This window comes from Frankliniella occidentalis, unplaced genomic scaffold, assembly GCF_000697945.3.
Source record: "Frankliniella occidentalis isolate FOCC.00 unplaced genomic scaffold, Focc_3.1 Scaffold17, whole genome shotgun sequence".
NCBI lineage: Eukaryota > Metazoa > Arthropoda > Insecta > Thysanoptera > Thripidae > Frankliniella > Frankliniella occidentalis.
This window is the reverse complement of record NW_026267147.1, coordinates 674,445-686,334: the sequence shown is the minus strand read 5'-3', so window position 1 is coordinate 686,334 and position 11,890 is coordinate 674,445. Positions and strand designations below refer to the sequence as shown.

Here is an 11,890-nt window from a genome sequence, read left to right as displayed (position 1 = left end):
TGCGCGGGCATTCTCGTGGTATTTCATTGAGTCGTGGAATGGGGTGGGGAGGGGCGGGGGAGCGGTGGAGAGGCAGGGTTGACGAATGAGTGGCACACAGAGGGATACCCCCGGGCCTGTCCGTTTCCGTGGACACCCAGTGTACCACTTCTCACACCGGATTGATGTATACTATAATACTGATTAACTTAATTGGTATTTTAGAACAAATACATTGCACCCAGAAAATTTGGGAACCAAAAACCAACAAAACCTTACACTGTGAGAAATATTTTTGTACATGTACGATGTATTTTGTAATTTGCCATTTACAATACGAGTCGTACATGTACAACCTCCCGCTGTCGCTCGATATTCGATTCCAAGTCGATACATAGGCGAGTAAATTGTACAATTTTAGATTGTACTTGTACGACTTCTTCCATGGACAATTTTCCTGTACCCGGTACGAAAATTTTTCACAGTGTAAATTAACTTAATTCTCCTTTACATCAAAGTACAAATTTCATTTGGAACAATGGAAGCACTTACTTTTCGACATGAAATTAATGATAAGACGTTCTATGGTGCTCGCTGAGGCAACCATACCACGGTTGTCATAGCCAATAATTTTTCGGGTGTGACCATCTCAAATAATTTTTAGCAACCCCAGAAAACTCACGAACGTACTTAAATATCACCGACGTATCCGTATCATTAAAAATTATCGGAAAAAGCTAAGCTAAGCCGTGCATTTCTTGAGAAATGGATCGCGTCTCGGCCCTACCTATAATTTTTGAGATATAGGATAGTTTTGAGTCTTTTTTGACTCATTTGCGTTTTTGAGAAATTTAGATGCAAGCATTGTTAAAAACGCCTCATGAAACCCTAATTCTGAACTAAAAATATCGTGCGAGGGCTTGTTCTCATCAGAGGGATCCACCCTATCCGACCGTACCCCAAAAACTGTTTTCCTAGCCAGTATATGAGCGGCAAACTGTTTTGTCCGAAATTAGGAACACTTCGTCCAAATTAAGAAGCTTTCTGTTCCCAATTTCTGACAGTACATTTCGGGCTCTTGCAGACAAATAAATTAAGATAAAACAAGCAGGCCCACCATTCCGACATTCGCTCCGCCGGCAACTCCGTTCGGCAGGGGCCGGGCCTGCTTGGCCTGCGGCCCGACCATTTCTGTCCCGCAATTTGCTGAAGAACATAATCAAATGATGAAACGAGCCTTCGGCCCGCAAAAACCCGTCGTCCTTAAAATTTGTCCCCTAGACACGATGTAACGGTGAAGCACCGCGACTACAACCCACCCTCCTCCTTAGAAAACGTGTTTTGGGGTGGGGTGGGGGAGTTTCTTTCCTCTTTTGAGGCGTTTAGGCCTTCTTCTACAACGAATTGTTCACTATAGCAATTTTTAGCTTATTTTCGTCCAGCGCCTAAAGTTTAGGCCCTAAACGGTAAGAGATGGAGCCAAAGGGCTCTACTTTGACGAGTTACCCCATAGGAGATTATAAAAAAAATATTTTTTTTCTGAATTTTTTGACCTGCTTCATTTTCTATGATACCCCCTCTCAGCCCCTTAGAGATGGTTGTCGTAGGCGTTTCGTTTTCTAGGAGTGAACCTTAAGATACCCTGAAAATTTGAAGTCTCTAACACATCTCCTTCTAGTGTTCTAGTGGAACAGACAGACAGACACACAGACACGAGGTCGTTTGCATAAGCCCGCTAGATAGCTTTTCTACAGCAGAAGGGCGGGCTAAAAACATTGCACTACTGGAAGAGGTAGGTCTAGTTTCTTCATTCCCGGGCCAATTTTTATAGCTCTCATAAGTCAGAAGTTATCAAGAAAATACAACGAATTTTGTCCGAATATGTATGGAACACTGGCAGTATTTAAAGCAGTAGAATTTCGTGTGAAAGCCCAACGCAGCGGAGCGGGTCGGGCTCTCCCAGCACGCGCGGACAGCGGCCCGGCCAGGGGCCCGGCCACCACGTGGCCAGCACGTGGACCTAATGAGCCCCTATCTTCGCGCGGGCGCCTCGTCCCGCCCTGCACTACTCCACTTCCGGTTGCCAATATCATCTCAACTTGTAAAAATGCGCCGGACCGCGCTTTTTTTTGGGTGACGTAAAAATGATAGGCGCGAGGAGTTTGCAAATAATGTACGGGGTCAAAAAACCGACATTTCTCAGCTATCTTGAATTGCCTTTATGGGTAATATTTTTAGCGCCCATGTGTCATTTAGGTCGTGATTTTTCTGTCACGGCGTTTCTGTCTGTTCGAATCCTTCTTGGACGGAGCCACAGTCCGGGCAGATGTTTAGCATAGAAAGGACTGATCAGTCTAGCAACTTTTGAGTCAATTTGGGTTTTTGTTACCACAAATGATATGCGAAAACACGAATAACACATTAACAATGCAGAAATGGGAATTAACTTATTTATTCGGAAGAGCAATGCCTTCTCTCTGTTTCGTGTCGTGAAGCCCGAGTGAAGCTGTCATTAAAAACTTTTATCGAGCTGAAACCCGAGGTCGCGGCAGTAGCCTGGCTGACCCAGCCACCTCCGATTCTGTTGTTTTGAGACACCCGGTATACTATCACTGATGTTTTTGTTTGCAAACAATTATTACTCATCCCGAGGATGGCCATTTCAAGACAATGAAGCGTGCATCGAACCCGTATCGCCGAGAATCTCAACTCAATATGCCCTATTAGCCGGATGGGTTCCTGTTTCCTGAGATCACAGCACTCAGTGCCGTAAGTGACCGCCTAAGAGAAGAATGAATTGTGTTACACCAAATTCAGCCGAGCCAAGTGCTCAAGTCCGATGAGCCAAAACCAACACTCAACCCTGACGCGACGACTTTATAGGTGAGTGGATGGAAAGAAGATGCTGGGAAAGCGCTTTTTTGGTGGCTGATTCTAATTTTAGGGTGTTCGGGATGTACCAGGCGGCTGATCTTTCCCGCGCACTTCTGTAGTTACGCTCGGTCACGCTGGGCCGCATTCCTATCCGTGCGGCCGGGTCGCTACTACTAGCGCGGCCGCGTAAGGCGCCGTGCACAGGGGCGATAGGCAAGCCCGCCCGCACTCGTGCGTGCGGCACATTGTAAGACTGCTGAGAGCGCGGGGCTCATCAGCCACTGGCGTGGATGCCAGAAACAGAAATTGCAGTTAGTTTAGACTGCTGAATCAACTAGCAAGAGTTTGTCATGTAAGAAACAACTAAATGTTTGCCGGCTTAAAAATTTATATCGTAGAGTTTGGTATAAAGAAGAAGCTTCTTCCAGTTGTAAGCATCGGGCTTGTGCCGGGATGCGCCTAATGAGCTCGGCTCGCCCATTTGACCTGACCTCAGGTCACCGATAACGGGCACGTTGCAATAATTCGTTTCACCGACTGCATGCATCAGCAAGAGCTTGACTGTTTGATGCAAATCCGAAAAAAAAATACTCAGGCGGGGGCTGAACCACCATCAGCAGTTCGGGAAAAAGAGATAAAATTTGTGCAAAGCATCGTTTTTAAAAACCACTGTGTGCCTTGCCTCTCGGGTCGGAGCGAGCGGGTGCGCGTGACCTCTCCGGTGTACAGTACTTACCGCGATATAGGCGCAGCGAGGAGAAGAGACCGAGTTCTTAATTGTTTTACTCCACACAATGTGAACGGCAAAGAGAGGGGAGCAGGCCACTTCTATCGGCTATAAAAACGTTTTCTCAAATGCTAAAACACTTTGTCTCAACAGTCCTTGCCTCATTTGCATGTGTGCACAGATTGCAGATATCACCACGTGAATACCAGAGCCACTCCTCGGCTTAATCGCTTCTGCTGGCTGCTGCTGCTGCTGCTGCTAACGAACCTTTGACCGCGGAGCACAAATTCTGACCGACTCTGACCTTTCCATCACGGGTCTCATTAGAAGGCACTGACTTCATCGCCTTCTAATCATGACCGCACCACCAAAACCCCGAAATCAGTCAAATTTCCATTTGGTTATAGGCAGGCGAATATGGGCATATATTCTTTGCCAAAGAGTGATGTGTCGCTGCTGTGGGCGCAGCTGGGCCCTAACCCCACGGTGCCCTTACTCCCCCGGCCCTGGCAGGCCCTATAGCGCCTTGCTGATATCGCGGGCCACGACTTTGACTTATTGCTTTCCAGGGGAAAAGTCCAATACCCGTGGAGAAAGAATTCTAGTGACCTTTGTCACACTCTAGATCTAGTTCTTGTTCCAAAATGCGATGAAAAAGGGAGATAGGGTGAGACTAGAGACGAGTCCGACTATGTGAGTATAAAACCAGAGGCACAACTATAGGTGTTTTTCTTGTCTCGAGCGTTATTGACTTTTTCGCCTCGTTTGACGTTTCCTAATCTACACACAAAAATGAAATAAGCGGACCAGTTCTTCGCCATTTGATGTCAAGGCCCATCCCGTGTGAGAAGGATGAAAAGGGGCTCGCTTGTGGAAAAAGCGACTGAAAACCACAAGTCTGTAGCAATTATGCGACACAAGTCTTCTGCCGTTCCGTCTGCTCTTGACATCGGGGCGCGGAGCGGGCGAGCGGGCGGGGGTCGTCTGCTACTGGGAATGTAGGCCAAGCCGAGCACAGCGCAGCAGCCTGCCGACCTAGGCGTCAAGTCCATAGTCTTCGCCCAAAGCCCTAGCTCAACAATCTAGTCGATGTTCCCCAGCCTGAACGCGCTAATGTTCCGCAGAACCAGCAGAAGTCCGTGGGAAAAGATTGTCGTTTACGAGCCGTGTGGGTCTGTGGGAGGAATTTGTTTTCCTTTGCGCTTACAGTTCACAATTTTCCTCTCCTACTTGTCCTCGCGGCTCGCGCCCGGCCTCGAGCTCCGCCCGCACTGCAGCCGCTCCAACGGCCCGCCGAGTCGGTTGGGCTGCCTACCTCGCAGGCGCCCCGACGGGTGCGTGCGATAGCGGGGCTGCCGCACGGTTCACCGCCCCCGCCAGCCTTCGAGCGAGTTGGCGGCAAGAACACTTCGAGCAGTGGTGACTGATAGGCCGGCGTTTCCTCGAGTGGATCACGCCCGCCCGGTTGTGATCTGCTCGCTCAGATCTGGGACCGCTCTCCTCGACTCTATCTGATCAGGCGCAGGAAGGCGGGGCCCGGGCCACCGGATGACAGGAGTGAAAGCCCTCTCGAGACTTTGCCCTCACCTGAGACAACTAATGCCTTTCAAGACAGATTGTAATACACAAGCAAATTTTATCAGAAGGAATTTGCATTGTGAAAAACGGCACCCAGGCAGACAGAAGCCGGAGTTACTTATGGCGTTCTTCAGGTGCTTCGTTCAGCGAACCTCAACACAACAGGGAATATGCGACAACCGGTACTCGTTTTGGAACTAATAGTGTCACGGGCTGCTTGTATCAGACCGGATCTAAACAAGGCTTTGTGAGAGGAGGTGAACGGGCGGCGAACGTGGGGAAACGTACCCCATCCCTGAAAGTTACGTACTTTGCGTACGGGCCCCGACGACAGGCCCTTACCTGTAGTTGTCAGGTGCGGCTCAAGGAAAATTGGTTTGGGTGGGGATGGGGGGATCGCCCCCTGTCATCTCTAATGAGCCGCCGGAAAGGTAGTCAACTTCCCATAGAAACCCTTCTGCATGTAGGCAACGGACAGTGCAATCGCCCTCTCTGTGAGCCGGGCTAAACCGCGCCTATAGTTGTCCCTGCATTTGCGGCCTTGGCGGCCTGGTCCTGGTCTGACCTGACAGCCGCTCCACTCCAAACCGGCGAGCACTTCGCGCGCGTCAGCTTCGGCTCCTACCGCTCGACTCGGTTCCGCTCGGCTCTCGGCACGACCTCGTCGTCGGCTTCGGCCTACGGATTTTCAGTCAGAGCGTGGCGTCGCGTAGCGTTCGGACGAACGTTGGTTGGTTGGATCCTGGGCTCGCCAAGGCGCCCTGCCTGCAGATACCCGGCGGGTACCGAGTGTTGCCGAGCGTTGGCCATCTTGTTTGTGGCTTTGCTGGTTGGTGGTGCTCGGCGCGGCTTATGTCATGTGATGCTCTGGCCGCTTTGGCTCCTGGTTCGCACCGCTCTAGGGCCCCCCGCCATGTTGCGCTGAGCGGCACTGAGCGGGGCGCGGAGAGGAGGGGAGGCGCGTGTGGTGTGCATGTGTGTGTGTGTGTGTTTGCCCGCCCGACGCGACGCGGCCGCCAGTCGAGCCGAACCTGTTGCTGCAGCACCGCGGTGGTGCCGGAGCGCTCTGAGTCGCAGCGTCTAAGGCCGCCTAGGCCGTCATGTCGGACACCAACGGACGGCACAGTCCTCCCGCTACCAACGGCCACGGCATGGAGTCTGACGCCGCCCTGGAGGCGCCGGGCGCGCCCACCGCGCGCCTGTGCCACATCGTGAAGTGGGCGCACTTTGACGGCTACGGCTTCAACCTGCACGCCGAGAAGGGCAAGCCGGGCCAGTTCATCGGGAAGGTGGACGAGGGCTCCCCGGCCGAGGCCGCGGGGCTCCGGGAGGGCGACCGCATCGTGGAGGTGAACGGCGTCAACATCGCCAACGAGAACCACAAGCAGGTGGTGCAGCGCATCAAGCAGGTCGACGACGAGACCAAGCTGCTCGTCGTGGACGAGGAGGCGGACAAGTATTTTAAGGCGCACGACATTGTGATTAAAAGTAGCCTCCCGAACGTGACCAACCTCAAGACCCCTCCGTCGCCGGCGGCCTCGCCCGCGCCTTCCTCTCCCTCCGTCAACGGACAGGTGAGTGGTTTTGAGGTTATGGGCGACCCTGGTCTGTTTACGTGCTTGGCGGGGCCGCGGGGTGTGTCCAGTGAAAGTGCAGGCGTTTCTTATTGACCTGCCGCCTGAACGTGTTTACCTCTTTACACAAACATTCGTGTTTGGAATATTTGCATCTTTCAAATAATGGTAAATGTTGATCTGTTGATGTTTCCGGAACAAAGCCTTTATCATCTTACACTGTCATTTACTTAAAATTGTTTTTAAATTGCACTGTGGCTTGTGACTTAATTTTGTTTGGTACGACTCCTTGTTTTCTCATTACATTTCTGCTGAACAGTAACAAGGCTTGTGCGTAACCTACTCAATGTTGTTAGTTTGCTTCTAACGTGTATTTCGATTTGCTCGAAGTTATTTCTAGCCCTGCACTCTGCATTTAAAATTCTTATTTCAAATTCCAAACGTATTTTTCAGTATCAGTCTTGTAAATATTCTTTTCTAGTATTTGGCATTGAAGATATGACAGAATTGTTCTGTTATTGTGAAGGTCAAAGGTACAACCTTACATGTGAATTTTTTTTTTTTAATTCTGCAGGTGCAGATTTTAATGAGGAGGAGTATTGCCTGTTAATGTGGATTCTTTTTTGTTTTTATTAATTTTTCGTTCTGATTGCCACTTAAGCACTGGTTATGGCAATTTCATTGACAGTTAATGCACCATATTGAATTCGTCACATTTTCTTGCATATACTCCATGCCGTGTGCATGTGCAACTGCAGGTGGAGATTGTGACTGAAGTGACCGCCTGCACGCTGGCCCAGCTGTTATCTTGAGAGTGGACTTATCGGTGCAAGCAGGCCAGACCCCTCCCCCACCCCCCACCCTCGGACTTCACACCTCGCCTGTTCATTAGCAGTTCTACGTGACTTACCCGAAAATGAGAGCTGTGTCAGCTCCTGCAGGCATTATCTGCTGCTGCTGTTTTTTCGGCAGGGGAATAGAGGACGTGTCTGTGGAGGGGTGTCGGGGTGCGGCTGCTGTTCGATCTCTTGCTCATTCATGACGGTCGCTTTTTTCCCCGCGTGGTTTTCCCTACACATGGTGCTTGTTTGCGTCGCTGGGGCGGTCGAGGACAATACTTTGGCTGAGCCTGCGTGTCTGGCAGCGCTTCATTCCAGGGCTGTACTTACCTGTGTCGCCTCTCTCCCTCTCTCTCCCACTCCCTGCCCCCCCCCCCCCCCCTCCGGCGCCATCATTCGGTTGGCCACAGTAGGGGTCACATGGTCGCGGGGCCGGACCCAGGGGCCTCTGGAGCGGGCGTGGAGGTGGCGTTTTGACAGGTCGCTTCCGGCAGCGCGCTTAGGCACGCCCCCCCTCCCCCACCGCCGGCCTTGGCTGCCCCAGACTGCCCTTCTCCCGGCGCGCCGCGCCACGCTGCACAGTCGCGCCGCGAGCCGCCGATCCGCTCAATGGAAATGGATACATGCCGCGCTATTTACGCGCGCGTGCTTTTAATCTGAGTCGCTTAGCCGTGTAATGGCGGGGCTGTGTGTGTGTGCGCCCGAGCGCTCCATGTTGTCGCCCCCCCCCCTCCCCGGCCCCCCTCGACGAGTGGCGACACCTGATCTCACCTCCAACGTGTGTGTGTGTCGCAAACAGGGGCTCGTCTGCTCCCTGCTCACTGCTCAGGGGATGCAGGTCGGGCCAGCCTGGGCAGCGCGACTCAACTCACTGATGATGATGTTGCTCTATTCTTCCCGCTGAGAGCCCCATTGGGGTCCCTTTGCTCGTGGTTGTAATGTTGTTGTTCCCGCCCGATGTGTATTTGAGTGCGGAACGCCTCCGTCCTCGCGCGCGGCGAGTGAGCGGCTCGGCTCGGCTGGGCCGGGGCGCTTATGAAGCGAGACGGGAGCGAAATTACGTCATTTTACCACTGGCTCTGGAGCGGACTGTACGTGGCGCTAGCGGCGGCGGCGGCGCGAGAGCCGATGTTCTGGAATGCCATGCCATGGCGGCGGCGCGGCGCGCTCCGGGGCTGGTTCCTGCCGCCGCGTTCCTGGATCCGCCCCTCCGTGGGGTCGAGCAGGAGGGCGCGGGGCGGGAGCGGAGCTCGTGGAGCTGGAGGTGGTGCCGTCATCGGGGAGGGACTCCCCCATGACGCGGTGGAGCCCGTCCGCGGCCCGCCGCCGTCGGCCGTATCGAGCCGTCGCCATCTCCCGGAATGAATGGCTCGATCACGACTGCGCCGCCGCCGCGTGTCCTCAAGGGCGGCCTCCCCGCGGCTGCGGCCTGCGGGCGGGCTGTGCTGGGCTGGACTGGGCGCCAGACCCAGCGCCACCCTCTCCGTGCCGATGGCCGTGCTGGCTGGGCCCCATGACCCCCGTGACCCTCACGGTGGCTGGCCCCGCCTGCTCATACGCGTGTCCCCCCCCCCCCAGCCCAGTCGTGGGAGTCGGGTCGGAGCCTCCTTGGCCGCCCTCTCGCCTCCTCGACGCTGACTCCTCTCTGCCGGGGCCGCGCGGCCCGCTCACGTGCTGGGCTCGGTAGGCCGCCGGGTTTGTGAGGCAGTCGGCCATTATCACTTTCGGTCGGAACGGCGCGCCTGTTCCCCGCCGTGTGAGGTGAGTTTGGGAGCCTCGCGGCCGTGTTGCCGACGAACTGGGTCCTTGGTCTCTCAGCGTTATCAGCCCCAGTCGCCCTCGTTGTTCCCGCAGCCCGCAGTTGCACTCTTCGGGAAGGTGCCCGGCTCCTCCTCTCACGAGAGGATCCCCGCCTCCCCCCCTTTCGCTCCCACGACTGCTCCGGGCGCGAGCGAAGAGATGATGCCCCTCCAAGGCTCGGCTCCACGCCTTGGCTGCGTATACTATAATGATGAAACAATATTGGCATCAGTGGTGCGTGCAATCCTAGAGGAAGGACCTTGGGGCTCTGCGCTGCCCCGCCGCTGCCCCCCCCCCCGCCGTGTCCTGCGGCACAGCGCCTATGGCACGGCGTCCTGGCGTCCTGGCGTCCTATGGTCGCCTCGTCCCGGACGGGCGGCGCGCGGGTCGCAGAAGCGCGACCGCCAACACCGACACCGACATCAACGACAACAATGGCGAGGCCCCTCTCGGCGCCCCGCGCACTCACTGCGCAGCCCGAGGGGCGTAAAAGACCCGATGCCTTTCTCTGCTGATTGGTCATTGGGGGGGGCCGTCCCGTCCGTGGGCCGCTTGATGACGCCGTTTACGACGTTTGACAACACGACCACCACCTCCTCCTCTACCTCGGCCGGCCCGCCCGCGGTGCGCGTACCGGGCGGGCGGTGACGTCACTGGCCCGCGGCGGCGTGACCCCGTGACCTTTGGTTTGCTCTCGGATTGGCTGGAGACGTTACCGCCTGCCTCACATTCCGGCCCTGGTCGCCCCTCACACCAGCCGCCCTGCCGGGTGTCGAGCGTGTTATTTCATGTCTTTGGAAACCTGCTCAAGAAGCAGTCGCTCGCGCTGAATTCCTAAGCAGCAGTGTTACGGGGCCACTACCGGAAATGGAGAAGCAAAACGAATGTATTTGCCCGCACGGGTTTTGATAGCCCGACCGTTCGAAGCTCGTGCCCTTACCGCGGGGTCAGCTTTCTCTGTCGGCGCTTTAGCATCATCAGTAGCTCTGCTGCAGCACGCTGCTGCACCGGCACAGGTGCACTGTGACTGGGAGAGGAAAGCCGAGGGGGGCGGGCGTTGCCGAGGGGAAGAGCGTCTATGATTAGCCATTTAAGGCTGTGTGCCGAGGGTATTGCTATCTCTTGTGTGTGTGCGTGGTACGTACCTTATCATGTCCTCCATAAAACACTTTGTGGAATTCGATAAGCGTTGCTCTGCAGCGCGCCGGCGGGGCTGTTTGGCCGACACGGTGCGCTCAGTGCCCGGAACAGCGCCGCCCTGGCCATGGACGAGACCAGCGCCTCCCCAACCGCGAGCGGTTCCGCCACAGCCGAGGTACGGCATGGGGAGAACACAAACTGGCTGCAAGTTATTTCCCAACTGTCCTAATCAGTAAACTGTGAATTATGTTCCAACTTAATGATTAGGTCAATCCGGCCAAAATGTTTAGGTGTCAATTAAGATTCCTCCCAAAAGTGACGGGCCAGGAGACGAGTCGTCTGCAGCAGTGTGTAGCCTCGCGCCGAACTCCGCTTCAAGACGAGAAAGCAGACGACTGTCGTGTTACTAAACCAATCAATTTTCGGTAACATACTCTGATGCCTTTATCAGTTTATCTATTTGCTTTCATTGGGCTCTGACGTATTTTTTTCAGTCTAAAATACTATAGTCATTTATGGGGGGGGGGGGGCACCGAGGGGCCACAATTTTGGCGTCGTTGTATTGGTCACATTTGTATAACGACATTTTCGAGTTTTTAGAAAAGATAAAAATAGGTACTTTTAAGTAAATCTTTTCCCCCTTCCGGCGCTATTCTCAGAATCTATCCAGTAGCGGTCGGCCAATTTGAACTCTTTCTTGTTTCGTCCTCAGCCACTTGCCACTTTTGGAATGAATTCTCATTCTCATTGATACCTCTGAATTTTGGTCAGATTGACCATTGGTCAGCAGAAGATAACATGGTCTGTAACCTGACCGTTTTCTGATGAGGACAGTGTCCAGGTAAATGTCCAGCACATTGGTACGGAGCCGTAGGATTCGAAGGAAGCATTCCGGTAAAGCTGAAATGTATAATAATGCGGGGAAGAAGAAAACGGAAAATAGCTTTGTTTTAATAGGGTGACTTCCGCGCGGCAAACCCAACAGTGTACACTGTACACAAGTACACTCTTCCTTGTGTGTACTTGAAAGCACACACAAGGAAGTGTGTGCCTGGCACGGCACGCACTTGGAAGTGTATACATGCGTGGCAAACACTTCCAAGTGTGTGCCACGCCACGCCACGCATGTAGTACTAGTACACACTCCGAAGTGTGTGCCATGTACACAGTTGGGTTTACATACAGTCCGTTTTATTGTTCCCTGCATTCTTCTGCTTTTCACATTTACCGGAATGCTTTGTCTTTCTTGGGGGTGGTTCCATGCCCTAGAGTCCGCGAGCAATTAAGGGATCATCCAGGAACTAATACGCCCGCCATTCGCCCTTTCGAACTACTGTACCAAGTTCAGCCTCCCGTAGCGCCTGATGGGTAGGCAGCAA

The 11,890-nt window shown here is 53.9% G+C and overlaps 1 protein-coding gene across 1 annotated transcript in view; it reads left to right on the top strand.

The window, feature by feature from the left end:
* Positions 1 to 5,890: 5,890 nt before the first annotated feature.
* LOC113209858 (Na(+)/H(+) exchange regulatory cofactor NHE-RF1) overlaps positions 5,891 to 11,890 on the top strand; it is a 24,767-nt gene continuing 18,767 nt past the window's right edge. Inside the window, exon 1 of the mRNA XM_026427594.2 lies at positions 5,891 to 6,732. Coding sequence (XP_026283379.1) covers positions 6,259 to 6,732 — 474 coding nt within the window. The 5' untranslated portion in view covers positions 5,891 to 6,258. The remainder of the gene's footprint in view (positions 6,733 to 11,890) is intronic.